This window comes from Melopsittacus undulatus, chromosome 23 (assembly GCF_012275295.1).
Source record: "Melopsittacus undulatus isolate bMelUnd1 chromosome 23, bMelUnd1.mat.Z, whole genome shotgun sequence".
NCBI lineage: Eukaryota > Metazoa > Chordata > Aves > Psittaciformes > Psittaculidae > Melopsittacus > Melopsittacus undulatus.
Window position 1 is genome coordinate 747111 of NC_047549.1, and position 15670 is coordinate 762780.

The 15670-nt window shown below is 61.8% G+C and overlaps 3 protein-coding genes across 3 annotated transcripts; 1 reads left to right on the plus strand and 2 right to left on the minus strand.

The window, feature by feature from the left end:
* Nucleotides 1-271: 271 nt before the first annotated feature.
* Nucleotides 272-5696, plus strand: CNN1 (calponin 1). Its single transcript, XM_034072032.1, has 7 exons — nucleotides 272-858; nucleotides 2288-2409; nucleotides 2965-3031; nucleotides 3273-3410; nucleotides 4126-4236; nucleotides 4621-4767; nucleotides 5327-5696. Exons 1-7 carry the CDS (start codon nucleotides 796-798, stop codon nucleotides 5543-5545), a joined length of 867 nt encoding a protein of 288 aa, XP_033927923.1. The 5' UTR covers nucleotides 272-795; the 3' UTR covers nucleotides 5546-5696.
* Nucleotides 5697-6313: 617 nt separating this feature from the next.
* Nucleotides 6314-8057, minus strand: ELOF1 (elongation factor 1). The gene is given in 4 exon segments (XM_034072036.1): nucleotides 6314-6627; nucleotides 7767-7837; nucleotides 7941-8026; nucleotides 8028-8057. Coding segments are annotated over 4 exon segments (252 nt in total). The 3' UTR covers nucleotides 6314-6562.
* A 1513-nt stretch (nucleotides 8058-9570) lies between these two features.
* On the minus strand, nucleotides 9571-13207 carry ACP5 (acid phosphatase 5, tartrate resistant). Its single transcript, XM_034072092.1, has 4 exons — nucleotides 12920-13207; nucleotides 12167-12294; nucleotides 10742-11108; nucleotides 9571-9897 (listed from the first exon to the last, which is right to left on the minus strand). The coding sequence occupies exons 1-4, from the start codon at nucleotides 13205-13207 to the stop codon at nucleotides 9661-9663; spliced, it is 1020 nt and encodes a 339-aa protein (XP_033927983.1). The 3' UTR covers nucleotides 9571-9660.
* Nucleotides 13208-15670: the final 2463 nt, after the last annotated feature.

Genomic DNA, 15670 nt, shown 5'->3' on the forward strand with positions numbered 1-15670 from the left:
GGGGGGGAGGGGCGCATTCCCCGCCTGTGACGTATGAGCCTCCCCCCTCCCCCCCCCCCCCGGAGAGTCCAATCCGGTGACGCCACCGGAGGGGGGAGGGGCGGGATGAGGGTGGGGGGGAGGGGGTGGGGGGAGGGGTTGGGACTCCCCCCCCCTCCCCCCCCTCCGGGATCCCCCCTTTGAATGTGGAAAAAGTGACGCCACCACCCGCCCCGTGCTGACGTCACCGCGTTGGGGGGCTCTGATTGGCTGCGGGGGGGGGGGGGGGGGGGGGTCGTGCCCCCTCCACTGACTTTTAAAAGTGGCGCCGGGACCGGAGCGAGACCCGGAGCAACCGGATACCGGAGCTGGACTGGGAACCAACTGGGACCCAACTGGGAGCGACCCCATCCCACTGGGACCGGTACCGACCCCACCGGGAACGAACCGGGACCGAACCGGGACCAGACCGGGATCGATCCCATCCCACCCGGACCGAGCCTATTGCATTGGGACCGAACCGGGACTGATCCCGACCCAACCGGGACCGACCCCATCCTACTGGGACCGATCCCATTGCATTGGGACCGAACCGGGACCAGACCCGGACCCAACCGGTACCGACCCCATCCCATCGGGACCAGACCAGGACCGACCCCATCCCACCGAGACCGAACCGGGACCGATCCCATTGCATTGGGACCGAACCGGGATTGATCCCACCCCAAACCGGGATAAACCGGGACCGACCCGACCCCCCCCCCCAAATCCCACCTCTGGACCCCCCATTCCCGATCCCATCCCGATCCCATCCCGATGTCCAACGCTCACTTCAACCGGGGCCCAGCCTATGGGCTGTCTGCCGAGGTGAAGAACAAGGTGAGGGGGACCCCACCGGGGGGGGGGGGGGGGGTGAGCCCCGGTAACACCGGGGGGGGGGCTGGGGGGGGGGGGGGCGGGGCCGGTCGCTGTCCATGGTGCTGCCCTATGGGGTGGGGGGGGGTTGGGGGGGGGATGGGGATGAAGGGTCCGGTAGCCATGGGGTTAACGGGAGGGTGGGGGGGGGTCCGGGGGGGGGCCCCGTCGCGAGGCCTTATATGGCGGCGGCGAGCGGCGGCCGCCCGGGGCTATATATGGGCAACGGGAGCGGGACCGGGAGGGGGGGGGCGGGGGGAGATGCCCACCCCTCCCCCATGCGCTTCTTCCCTTCCCCCCCCCCCCCACCCCCCATGTGCCTGTGTCCCCCCCATATCCTTCATATGGAACCCTCTGGGTCCCCCCATACCCTGTGTCCCCATGTCCTGTATCCCTATATTGCCATATCTGTACATCCCATGTTCTTGTATCCCACATCCCATACTGTGTATCACGCACCCTATACTTCCTTGCTCCTATATCCCATACCCCCATACCCCATTCCCTATATCCTATATATCCATCGCTATACCCTATGTATATCCCTATATCCCCATATCCCTTGCCCCTATACCCTCCTATTTCTCATATGCCCCTATCCCATACTCTATCACTTACACTCTATATCCCCATATCCCATACTCTGTACCCCCATACCTCACATTCTATACCCTATACACCCATATCCCCCACCCCATGCCCTCTATCCCCATATCCCATCCCCTCTATCCCCATATCCCGTACCTGATATCCCCGTATCCCATCCCCTCTATGCCCATGACCTGATCCCGCTGTCCCTGTATCCCATCCCCTCTATCCCATATCCCATCCCCCCTATCCCCATGTCCCAATCCCGCTGTCCCCCTATCCCGATCCCATATTCCCTGTATCCCATCCCCTCTATCCCTGTATCCCATCCCCACATTCCCTGTATCCCATCCCCCCTATCCCCATATCCCATCCCCACATTCCCTGTATCCCAATCCCCCCTATCCCGATCCCACATTCCCTGTATCCCATCCCCCCTATCCCCATATCCCATCCCCATATTCCCCGTGTCCCGATCCCGCTGTCCCCGTATCCCATCCCCACATTCCCTGTATCCCATCCCCCCTATCCCAATCCCACATTCCCTGTATCCCAATCCCACATTCCCTGTATCCCATCCCCTCTATCCCTGTATCCCAATCCCCCCTATCCCCATATCCCATCCCCACATTCCCTGTATCCCAATCCCCCCTATCCCGATCCCACATTCCCTGTATCCCATCCCCCCTATCCCAATCCCACATTCCCTGTATCCCAATCCCACATTCCCTGTATCCCATCCCCTCTATCCCTGTATCCCATCCCCCCATCCCCCTATCCCAATCCCACATTCCCTGTACCGCAGCTGGCCCAGAAGTACGACCCGCAGCGGGAACGGGAGCTCCGCGCATGGATCGAGGCCACCACCGGGCGCCGCATTGGGGACAACTTCATGGAGGGGCTCAAGGACGGGGTCATCCTGTGCGAGTACGGCCCTGACCCCAATGGGACCCCAATGGGACCCCAATGGGACCCTGACCCCAATGGGACCCCAATGGGACCCGGCCCTGACCCCAATGGGACCCCAATGGGACCCGGCCCTGACCCCAATGGGACCCCAATGGGACCCGGCCCTGACCCCAATGGGACCCCAATGGGACCCGGCCCTGACCCCAATGGGACCCAACATTGATCCCAATGGGACCCAACACTGATCCCAATGGGACCCACAAATTGACTCCGATGGGACCCAGCATTGATCCCAATGGGACCCAGCACTGACCCCAGTGGGAGCCAGCACTGACCCCAATGGGAACCAGCATTGATCCCAATGGGACCCGGCATTGATCCCGATGGGACCCAGCACTGACCCCAATGGGATCCAGCACTGACCCCAATGGGAACCAGCATTGATCCCAATGGGACCCAACACTGATCCCAATGGGATCTAGCATTGACCCCAATGGGATCCAGCATTGATCCCAATGGGAGCCAGCATTGACCCCAATGGGACCTGACGTGACCTTTAACCCCTGCCCCCAGGCTCATCAACAAGCTCCAGCCTGGCTCTGTGCAGAAGGTCAATGACCCCGTCCAGAACTGGCACAAGGTGAGGGGGGGACCCCAAAGTGGGGGTGGGGCGAGGACCTGGGGGTCCCAGGATAGGACTTGGGGGTCCCAGGATAGGACTTGGGGGTCTGAGGGGGACACTTGGGGGTCCTAGGATAGGACTTGTGGGTCCAAGGGGGGCACTTGGGGGTCCAAGGGGGGCACTTGTGGGTCCCAGGGTAGGACTTGGGGGTCCAAGGGGGGCACTTGTGGGTCCCACAGCCCCTGTGCCCCCCATGCAGCTGGAGAACATCGGGAACTTCCTCCGCGCCATCACCCGCTATGGGGTCAGGCCCCACGACATCTTCGAGGCCAACGACCTCTTTGAGAACACCAACCACACACAGGTGCAGTCAACCCTCATTGCACTGGCCAGCCAGGTGAGCCAGGGGGGGCTGTTCCCAATGACAGCCCTATCATATCCCTATAGCATCCCCATCACATCCCTATAGCATCCCCATCACATCCCTATCATATCCCTATGGCATCCCCATCACATCCCTATCATATCCCTATAGCATCCCCATCACATCCCTATCATATCCCTATAGCATCCCCATCACATCCCTATGGCATCCCCATCACATCCCTATCATATCCCCATCACATCCTTATCATATCCCTATAGCATCCCCATCACATCCCTATTGCACCCCTATGACATCCCCATCATATCCCTATAACATCCCTGACATCTCCAATCACGTCCCTATCATATCCCTATGACATCCCCACCTCATCCCTATGACATCTCCATCACATCCCCATCACCTCCTTATCACATCCCTATCACATCCCCATCACATCACCTGGGACCACAAGGATATGGGGGGGGGGGGGGGGGAGGGTCCCAGTTGCCCCCACTTGCCCTCAACTGGATACTGGGGCTGCATGGGAGGGAATCTGGGGGGGAATTGAGGTCCAGGAGGGGGGATTTGGTGCCCTATGGATGGGATTTGGTGCCCTATGGATGCAATGTGGTGTCTCTAGGGGGGATGTGGTGTCTATAGGGGGGATGTGGTGTCTCTAGGGGGGATGTGGGGTCTATAGGGGGGATGTGGGGCTCATGTGGGGCAATGTGGGGGTCTCGGCCAGGCCAAGACGCTGGGGAACAATGTGGGGCTGGGGGTGAAATACGCTGAGAAGCAGCAGCGACGATTCCAGCCGGAGAAACTGCGCGAGGGACAGAGCATCATAGGGCTGCAGGTGACCGGGATGGGGACAGGGATGGGGACAGGGATGGGGATGGGGACAGGGATGGGGACAGGGATGGGGACAGGGATCTGGGATGGGGACAGGGATACGGGATGGGGACACGGATTTGGGATGGGGACACGGATTTGGGATGGGGACACGGATTTGGGATGGGGACAGGGATGGGAGATGGGGAGAGGGATGCAGGATGGAGACAGGGATGTGGGATAGGGACAGGGATGTGGGATCAGGACATGGATCCGGGATGGGGACAGGGATGGGGACGGGAATGGGGACAGGGATGCAGGATGAGGACATGGGTCTGGGATGGGGACATGGATACGGGATGGATGGACACACATTGTCCCCCCCCCACTGACCCCATTGCCCCCCCAGATGGGCACCAACAAGTTCGCCAGCCAGCAGGGCATGACCGCCTATGGCACCCGCCGCCACCTCTATGACCCCAAGCTGGGCACGGATCAGCCGCTGGACCAGGCAACCATCAGCCTCCAGATGGGCACCAACAAGGGCGCCAGCCAGGTGAGTGCATGGGGAGCCCATGGTGAGCCCATGGTGAGCCTATGGTGATCCCTATGGCAATGCCTATGGTGATCCCTATGGCAATGCCCATGGTGATGCCCATGATGAGCCCATGGTGATCCCTATGGTGATGCCCATGGCAATGCCCATGGTGAGCGCATGGAGATGCCCATGGTGAACCCCATGGTGATACCCATGGCAATGCCCATAGAGATGCCCATGGTGAGCCCACAACCATGCCCATGGTGATCCCTATGGCGATACCCATGGTGAGCCCATAGTGATCCCTATGGTGATGCCCATAGCAATGCCCATGGTGAGCCTATGGAGATGCCTATGGCGATCCCCATGGTGATACCCATAGTGAACCCATGGTGATCCCTATGGCAATGCCCATGGTGATGCCCATGGAGATGCCCATGGTGATCCCTATGGCGATGCCCATGGCAATGCCCATGGTGATGCCCATGGCGCTCCCCATGGCGCATGGTGGGGTCCATCCCGCACCCCTTGCACGTGGGCTGACAAGAGCCTCCCGTGTGTCCCCCCCCCATTGCAGGCAGGAATGACGGCTCCGGGCACCAAGCGCCAGATCCTGGCAGCACCAGCGCTGGGCATGGAGCGCTGTGATGCCCTCACCATAGGGCTGCAGATGGGCAGCAATAAGGGGGCATCACAGAGTGGCATGACCGTCTATGGGCTGCCCCGTCAGGTCTGCGACCCCAAATACTGCCCCGGGCTCCTCGATGGGCTCGACGGCCCCAACCACCACCCCTGACCCCCCCACTGCATGTGGGAATGGGGGGGATGGAGGCGGAGATGGGTCCCCTTGGGGGGAAGGGACACGCAGGCCTAGGGACACGCATGGAGATGGGGCACGAGGGGCCTGAGGAGACACGCAGGGAGATGGGGGCATGAGGATATGGGGATACAGGGGCCTGGGGGCACACAGGGACCTGGGGGGCACAGAGACCTGGGGGGCACACAAAGACCCTAGGGAAACATGGATGTGGGGGGCACACAAGGACCTGGGGAGCACACAAAGACCCTAAGGACACATGGACCTGGGGGGCACACAAGGACCTGGGGGGCACACAAAGACCCTAAGGACACATGGATGTGGGGGGCACACAAAGACCCTAAGGACACATGGACCTGGGGGGCACAAGGACCTGGAGGGCACACATGGACCTGGGGGGGTAGACAGGGACCTTAGGGACACATGGACCTGGGGGGCACACAAAGACCCTAAGGACACATGGATGTGGGGGGCAAACAAGGACCTGTGGGGCACAAAAGCACCTGGGGGGCACAGACCCAGAGGGGGACACGGCCCCTTTTGGGGGGACACACGTGGATCCTGGACACACACACATGGCCCCTTTGGGGGGGGGGACACACGCACAGACCCCCCCCCCCCACCCCTGAAGCCACAATAAAAGCCACACACGCAAACTTGTGTGCCCCACATTGGTGACCCCTATGGGATACTGGGGGGGGGGCACTGGGGGGGCTGCCCCACACATCCCAATGGGGCTCCAGCCCATACCAAGAACACTGAGCCCCACCAGGGCATTTATTCACTGACACCCCCCCCCAAAAGACATCCCCAAAGTGGGGGTCCCATCCCTATGGGTTGGGGGGGGGGACACCATAGGGGCCACAGAGCTACAAACCGGAATGACCCCCCCATAATGGGGTAGGGGAACGTGACCCCCCCCTCCCAGTGTCCTTAAGCCCTTCCCAGTGTCCAGGGCTGATGCTGGGGGGGGGGGGAACTGGGGCCCCCCCCTTGTTACTGGTTGGCAGCTTCGCAAGCATCGATCCAGTCGCTGTAGACATCCACAGGCTCTGAGAGGTCTCAGTGGGGGGGGGGTTAAGGCTCTAATGGGGGAATGGGGTGGCCCAGTATAGTGGGGGGATGCTCCCAGTATAGTAGGGGGATTGTTCCCAGTATAGGGGGGGTGCTCCCATTAAAGCAGGGGGTGCTCCCAGTATAGCAGGGGGGTCTCCCATTAAAGCAGGGGGTGCTCCCATTAAAGCAGTGGGACACCCCCATTAAAGCAGAGGGGGTGCTCCCATTAAAGCAGGGGGACGCCCCCATTAAAGCAGGGGGGGGTGCTCCCAGTACAGCGGGGGGATCTCCCATTAAAACAAGGGCTGCTCCCAGTACAGCGGGGGGATCTCCCATTAAAACAAGGGCTGCTCCCAGTACAGCGGGGGGATCTCCCATTAAAACAAGGGCTGCTCCCAGTACAGCAGGGGGATCTCCCATTAAAACAAGGGCTGCTCCCAGTACAGCGGGGGGATCTCCCATTAAAACAAGGGCTGTTCCCAGTACAACGGGGGGGGTCTCCCATTAAAACAAGGGATGCTCCCATTAAAGGAGGGGGGGGTCTCCCATTAAAACAAGGGATGCTCCCAGTATAGGGGGGGTCTCCCATTAAAACAAGGGATGCTCCCAGTACAACGGGGGGGTCTCCCATTAAAACAAGGGATGCTCCCATTAAAGGAGGGGGGGGTCTCCCATTAAAACAAGGGCTGTTCCCAGTATAGCAGGGGGGTCTCCCATTAAAACAAGGGCTGTTCCCAGTATAGCAGGGGGGTCTCCCATTAAAACAAGGGATGCTCCCAGTACAGCAGGGGGGTCTCCCATTAAAACAAGGGCTGCTCCCAGTACAGCGGGGGGGTCTCCCATTAAAACCAGGGCTGCTCCCAGTACAGCGGGGGGGTCTCCCATTAAAACAAGGGTTGTTCCCAGTACAGCAGGGGGGTCTCCCATTAAAACAAGGGCTGCTCCCAGTACAGCGGGGGGTCTCCCATTAAAACAAGGGTTGTTCCCAGTACAGCAGGGGGGTCTCCCATTAAAACAAGGGCTGTTCCCAGTACAACGGGGGGGGGTCTCCCATTAAAACCAGGGCTGCTCCCAGTATAGCAGGGGGGTCTCCCATTAAAACCAGGGCTGCTCCCAGTACAAGAGGCTCTCCCAGTAAGGATACAAGTGATGGGTGTCTGGAACTCCTCCAGGCAGACGGTGCAGGAAATGACCCCCGTGTTCCGGGCCCGGTCCCTGGGGGGGGGCAGGGCACAAACCAGGGGTGACCCCCCCAAAACCACACACATGGGGGGGGGGGGAGGGGCGGTCCATCCCCCCCTCCCCCCCCCAGACTCACATCTTGACGTCACATGACTTCTCGTGGTTGCAGAAGGGACACGTGAACTGGGTCTCCAGGGTCCCGGTCACCTTCTTCTTGGGGGGGCGGCTTCCGCTTGGACTTGCGCCGTCCCATTGGCTGTGGGACCGGATGGAGCCGGTTACCGGGGGGGTCACGGGGACCCCACATACACACACAGGACCCCATAGGGGGTGTGCAAGGGCCCCATAGGGAGTGTTTAGGGCCCCATAGGGGGTATTTAGGGCTCTATATGGGTGCTTTAGGCCCCATAAAGGGTGCTTTAGGCCCCATAGGCAGCGCTTTAGGCCCCATAGAGGGTATTTAGGGCTCTATAGGGGTGCTTTAGGGCTCCATAGGGGATGCTTTAGGTCCTGTAGGGCGTGTTTAGAGCTCTATAGGGGTGCTTTAGGCCCCATAGAGGTTGCTTTAGGGCTCTATAGGGGTGCTTTAGGGCTCTACAGGGGTGCTTTAGGCCCCATAGGGGGTACTTAGAGCCCCATAGGGGGTATCTAGGGCCCCATAGGGGGTATTTAGAGCCACATAGGGGGTATCTAGGGCCCCATAGGGGGTATTTATGGCCCTATAGGGGGTATTTAGGGCCCTATAAGGGGTATCTAGAGCCCTATAAAGGGTATTTAGGGTCTATGGGGTGCTCCGCGCTCACCGCCCGCTCCAGCCGCGTTCCCACCCGGAAGTGCCTCTGTCCCGCCCCTTCCGGTGTGGCACTTCCGCCCGCGCGCTCTACTCCTATTGGCCGACGGAGACGAGGCCCTCAACCAATCAGCAGAGGGAGAGGGCGGCCCCCCCCCCCCCCCCCCCCCCCCCCCCCCTTTTGGGGTGAAAAGCGGCGATTTTGGGTGACAGCGGCTTCGATCAAAGGCTTTTATTGGGGGGAGGGGTCCCTGAGGTCAACTGAGGTCATGGGGTCGTCGTCCCCCCCCCCTCTCCGCTATGCAATGGGGGGGTCAGAGGTGGGGTACCCCAATGGGGGTCAATGGGGGGGTACCAAGGGGGGGGTACCCCAATGGGGGTCAATGGGGGGGCACCAAGGGGGGTACCAAGGAGGGGGTACCCCAAGGGGGGGGTAACAAGGGGGGGCAGCAATGGGGAGTGCCAAGGGGGATTTACCCCAATGGGGGCTCAATGGGGGGCACCAAGGGGGGGTTACACAAGGGAAGGTACCAACGGGGTCACCAATGGGGGGGCACCAAGGAAGGTACCACTGGGTGTGAGCAATGGGGAGGGTCACAAGGAGGGTACCAATGGGATTCAGCATTGGGGGGTACCAATGGGGTCACCAATGGGGGGGTTACCAAGGACGGTACCAATGGGGGGTCACCAATGGGGGTCAGCGCTGGGGGTCCCCAGGCCGGTACCAATGGGGTTCGGGGGGGGTGCTCAGGGTCCCCAGGCCGGTACCAATGGGGTTCAGGGGGGGTGCTCAGGGTCCCCAGGCCGGTACCAATGGGGTTCGGGGGGGGTGCTCAGGGTCCCCAGGCCGGTACCAATGGGGTTCGGGGGGGGGTGCTCAGGGTCCCCAGGCCGGTACCAATGGGGTTCAGGGGGGGTGCTCAGGGTCCCCAGGCCGGTACCAATGGGGTTCAGGGGGGGTGCTCAGGGTCCCCAGGCCGGTACCAATGGGGGGTCCCCAGGCCGGTACCAATGGGGTCACCAATAGGGGTCCCCAGGCCGGTACCACTGGGGTCCGGGGGGTGTCTCACACCCCCCTGGGCGGCAGCACCTCCCGGTGCAGGATCCTCCCGGTGGCCTCCAGGTAGGTGACGGTGGCAGCCTCGGGCTCCAGGCGCACGTGGACGAACCCACCGGGGGAGGAGGGGGCCCCATAGAAGAAGCGCAAGGAGCCAGGGGGCAGATCCCCCCCGTGACGCTTGGACCCCTCCATGAAGTTCCCGGCGCCGCTCACCACGTAGCCAACCCCCCCCTCCCATAGGAACTGGGGGGGGGAGAGAAGGGGGGGTCAGGAAATGGGGACCCCCCATTTAAGTATTGGGGGGGGGTAGGTGGTGGGGTCTCAATAGGGGAAGTGTGGGCACCACCAACACCGCCATGGGGAGGTTAAGGGGGTGTTGAGGGGCTCTATGGGGGTGTCTATGGGGTGCCCATGGGGGTGTTTAGGGGGTGCCCATGAGTCCATGTATGTCTATGGGGTACCTATGCCCCCCCCAACGTGTGTCCATGGGGTACCTATGCCCCCCCATATGTGTCTATGGGGTATCTATGGGCCCCACGTGTGTCTATGGGGTCTCTATAGTGCCCCCCACGTGTGTCCACGGTGTACCTATGCCACCCCATATGTCTCTATGGGGTCCCTATGTGCCCGTATGTGTCTATGGGGTACCTATGGGCCCCACATGTGTCCATGGGGTACCTATAGTGCCCCTATGTGTCTCTATGGGGCCCCTGTGCCCCCTCCATATCTCTATAGCTCCCCCATGTCTGCCCCCGCCGGGTCCCTGTGCCCCCCCCCATGTCTCTATGGGGTCCCTGTGCCCCCCCATGTCTCTCTGGTGTCTCTATAGTGCCCCCCACATATGTCTCTATGGGGTATCTATAGCACCCCTAGGCGTGTCCCCGCTGGGTCCCTGTGCCCCCCCCCCCATGTCTCTATGGATATCTATAGCTCCCCCACATCTCTATGGGCTCCCAGTGCCCCCCACATCTCTATGGTGTCCCCGTGCCCCCCATGTCTCCCTACCCCCGTGCATCGCTCCGTGCCCCCCATATGTCTCTATGGGCTCTCTCCGGTGCCCCCCGTGCACCCCCCGTCCCCCCCTCACCTGCAGGTTGTGGTCGTGCCCGCTCAGGTACATGGTGACCCGGTTCCTCCGCAGTAACGGCCGCAGGCTCCGGTACAGACACTCACTGGGTCCGTGTTCCCCCGCGGACCACAGCGGGTAGTGACCGGCAACGAGCACGAACCGGTCACCGGCGGCGGCCGAGAGGCGGCGCTGGAGCCAGCGCAGCTGGGCCGAGGCCGTCGGGGCCGCACCGGGACCGGGACCGGGACCGGGACCATTAACGGGACCGGAGGTGAAGTCGTCGGTGCCGCCGCACAACAGAACCGTGTCCAACAGCAGCAGCCGAGCTGAGGAGTTGGTGCCAGGGAGGGACAGGCGGAGGCTGTAGTAGGGGTGCGGGAAGTGCCTGGGGGGAGCATAGGGATAACATAGGGATAGGGTAGGGATAACATAGGGATAACATAGGGATAACGTAAGGATAACATAAGGATAACATAGGGATAACGGGGGAGAGCACAGGGACAGGTGGAGGCTGTAGTAGGGGTGTGGGAAGTGCCTGCGGGGGGAGAGCAGGGATAACATAGGGATAACGTAGGGATAGCACTGGGAGAGCACGGGGACATCATAGGGATAGTGTGGGGATAATGGGGGAGAGCACGGGGACATCATAGGGATCGTGTGGGGAGAGCCCAGCACAAGGCACAGGCTGGACCAGTAGTACAGGAAGTGCCTGCAGGGATAGAGACCATGGGGACACCTGGGGACACCAATGGGATATCATAGGGACAACACAAGGATATCATAGGGACAACACAGGGACACTTGGGGACACTTGGGGACACCACAGTGATATCATAGGGACACTTGGGGACAGCCGGCACCAGGCACAGGCTGTATCAGCAACAGGGGGAGAGCCTGCAGGACACTGACAGGGGTGGGGACATCGTGGGGACACCATAGGGACCCCATGGGGACAGGTAGAGGACCCCATAGGGACAGGTAGGGGACACAATAGGAACACCATAGGGACCCCATAGTGACCCCATAGGGACAGGTAGGGGACCCCATAGGGACAGGTAAGGGACACCATAGTGACCCCATAGGGACCCCATAGGGACAGGTAGGGGACACAATAGGAACACCATAGGGACAGGTAGGGGATCCCATAGGGACACCATAGGGACAGATAAGGGACCCCATAGTGACCCCATAGGGACAGGTAGGGGACCCCATAGTGACCCCATAGGGACAGGTAGGGGACCCCATAGGGACAGGTAAGGGACCCCATAGGGACCCCATAGGGACAGGTAAGGGACCCCATAGGGACAGGTAGGGGACACCATAGTGACCCCATAGGGACCCCATAGGGACAGGTAAGGGACACCATAGTGACCCCATAGGGACAGGTAGGGTCCCCATGGGCAGTCACACCCGCAGCCCGGGGGGGGGGTCAGGGGCCGGTACCAGCGGGGGGAGCGCTGCCCATAGGCGATCTGGGCTGAGACGTTCCCGTTGTGGTCGTGGTTCCCGGCGAGGACGAACCAGGGCAGGGAGCGGAGCCCTGGAGCCGTGAACGTGCGTTCGAAGGTGTCCTGGGGGGCAGGGGAATGGGGACCCCCCATTGGGGTACATTGGAACCGGCCACCCCATTGGGGTACATTGGAACCGGCCACCCATTGGGGTACATTGGAACCTCCCCCATTGGGGTACATTGGAACCACCCCCCATTGGGGTATATTGGAACCGGCCACCCCATTGGGGTACATTGGACCCCCCCATCGGGTACTTGGAAGTGGGGGTCCCCCCATTGGGTTACATTGGAATCACCCACATTGGGTTACATTGGAACCCCCCCATCGGGTACCTCCCCATTGGGTTACATTAGAACACCCCCCCACTGGGTTACATTAGAACCGCCCCCCATTGGGGTACATTGAAACCCCCCCATTGGGGTACATTGGACCCCCCCACTGGGTTACATTGGAACCTCCCCCCCCATTGGCTTACACTGGACTCCCCCACCGCGTACCTGGAAGCGGGAGTCCCCCCATTAGAGTACATTAGACCCCCCCCCCCCATTGTGTTACATTGGAACCTCCCTCCCCATTGGCTCACATTGGACCCCCCCATCCCGTACCTGGAAGCGGGGGTCCCCCCATTGGGTTACATTGGAATCACCTCCCCTATAGGGGTACATTGGACGCCCCCATCCCGTACCTGGAAGCGGGGGTCCCACTCGTCCCGCACCCCATCATAGTAGAAGTTATCCCCGAGGGCGAGCACGAAGTCGGCTCCGAGCTCCTCGGCCGCTCGCCCCATAGCTGCTGCCGTCGCCACCTCCCGGGGGGTCACAAACGGGGGGTCCGGGACCCCCCCCCAGTCCCCCAGCGCCAGGAACTGCACCGAGCCCCCCCCGGGGCCCCCCCCCGACGCCGCCGTCACCGACACCGACACCCAGAGCAGCAACAGCATCTGCGGGGGGTGACCCACACTTATGGGTCCCATGGGGTAAAAGGGGGGGGGGGTCTATGGGGTAAGGGGGGTCCTGGGGGTCCCAGCGTCTTCTTATGGGTCTCAGCACCCTCCTATGGGTCCTATGGGGCCGGGAGGGTTCTGACCCCATCTATGGGATATGGGGGAGATCCTGACCCCCATCTATGGGATATGGGGAAGATCCTGACCCCATCTATGGGATACGGGGTGGGTTCTGCCCCATCTATGGGATATGGGGGAGATCGTGACCTCATCTATGGGATAGGGGGGTCCTGACCCCATCTATGGGATATGGGGAGGTCCTGACCCCATCTACGGGATATGGGGAGGTCCTGACCCCTTCTATGGGATATGGGGGAGATCTTGACCCCATCTATGGGATACGGGGGGATCTTGACCCCATCTATGGGATACGGGGTGGGTTCTGACCCCATCTATGGGATATAGGGGAGATCTTGACCCCATCTATGGGATACGGGGGAGGTCCTGGCCCCATCTATGGGATATAGAGGAGATCTTGACCCCATCTATGGGACACGGGGGGATCCTGACCCCATCTATGGGACACGGGGGGTCCCGAGTGTCCTGACCCCCCCCCCCCCCATAGACCCCACGTGGATGCTCCCAACCCCCCACCCCCCCCGGCACCCACCTCCGCGGTCCCTCCTCGCCCCCCCCCCCCCGGGTCCCTCCGCCGCTTTATGGCCCCGAAAGGGGAAGTTGGGGGGGGGTCACCTGATGGGACACGGGGATGGGGGCGGGGCGCTGGGAACACTGGGAGCGATGGGAATGATGGGAACACTGGGAGCAATGGGGATAATGGGAGTCATGGGGCAATGGGAGCGATGGGGCAATGGGAGCCATGGGGACAATGGGAACACTGGGAGCGATGGGGACACTGGGAACAGTGGGGGCAATAAGGACACTGGGAGCAATGGGAACACTGGGAATACAAGGAGCAATGGGAGTGGTGGGGGCACTTGGGGACACTGGGAGGAACTGGGAGTATTGGGGGCGCTGGGAATAATGGGAATGCTGGAAATAATGGGAGTATTGGAATTGGGAATACTGGGAATACTGGGAGTATTGGGGGCACTGGGAATACTGGGAGTGCTGGGGCACTGGGAGCTATGGGAGCACTGGGAACGCTGGCACCACGGGACCCCCCCACTTCCCCTTTCCCGTCCCCCCCCTCCCCTCCCCCCCCCCCCCTCCCATCCCCTCCCCCCCCTCCCCTCCCCCCCCCGCGCGGCGGCTCCGACACTTTTTTTTTTATTTCCTTTTTTTTTTTTCCTCTTTTTGCCCCTTTTCCATAATTTTTTTCCCCTCCCCCCTCGTGTTTTGGGGGGGGGGAGGGGGGGAGGGGCCGAGCCCCCCCAGCGGGAAATGACGTCACGACCACGTGCGGGGTGTGGGGGGAGGGGCGCTCTAAATGGGGCGGGGGAGGGGGGGGGGGACACCCCCAAATGTGCGGCGCTGGTGCAAAGGGGGGGGAGGGGGGGATGGGGGGGACATCGCCCCTCCCCCACCCCAATGGGGGGGAGCCGAAGTGGGGGGAAGGGCGGGGGGGGGGGAGGGGCCCATTGCTGGTGGGGGGGGTCCCCAAATGTTGGGGGCCCCCATTGCTGGTGGGGGCCCCAAGGTGGGGGGTAAAATGGAGGGGGGGGGAGGGGTGGCAATAGGGTGGGGGAGGGGCAATGCGGGAGGGGGGAGGGGCGTGAAAACGGGGGGAGGGGCTTCGTTCTGGGGGGGTCCATGGGGAGGGGGGAAGGCACGTGGGGGGGGGTCTAAGGCAAACGCAATTTTGGTCCATGTGACCCCAAAATAGGGGGGGGGGGAGGGAGGGGGGGAGGGGCTGGACCCCCCAAACTGCCCCCCCAAAATCAACCGAAGGTGCAGAAAACCCCCAAAACTGAGGAAAACGGCCCCAAAATCCACCCTCCCCCTCCCCACCAACCCCCCCCCCTCAAGTGACCTAAAAGTGATGAAACCCCCCCAAAAATGAGCGGGGGGAGGTGCAAAATAGAGGAAAATTGGGGGGTCCTCCCCCCAAAGCACTTGGAGAGGTGGGGGGGGGCCGAAGAGGGGGGGTTTGACCCCAAAGGGAGGGGGGTTTGACCCTGGTGGGGGGTAAAAGGGGGGTAACCCTAAAAGTGGGGGGGAGTTTGACCCCCAAAATGGGGAGATTGGAGCAAAAAATAGCAGTTTTAACCCCAAAAAAGGGGGGGGGTTTGACCCTAAATGGAGGGGAGGGGGTTTGACCCCCAAATGTGGGGGGGGTTTGACCCCAAGTGGGGTTGGACCCCAAAACGAGGGGGTTTAACCCCAAAATGGGGGGGGTTGGACCCCAAACAAGCGAGCGACGACCCCAAAATCTGGGGGTTTGACCTCAAATATGGGGGCTGGACACCAACATGGGGGGAGGGGGGGGGGGGGGTTTGACCCCAAAGTGGGGGGGGTTGGACCCCAAAGGTT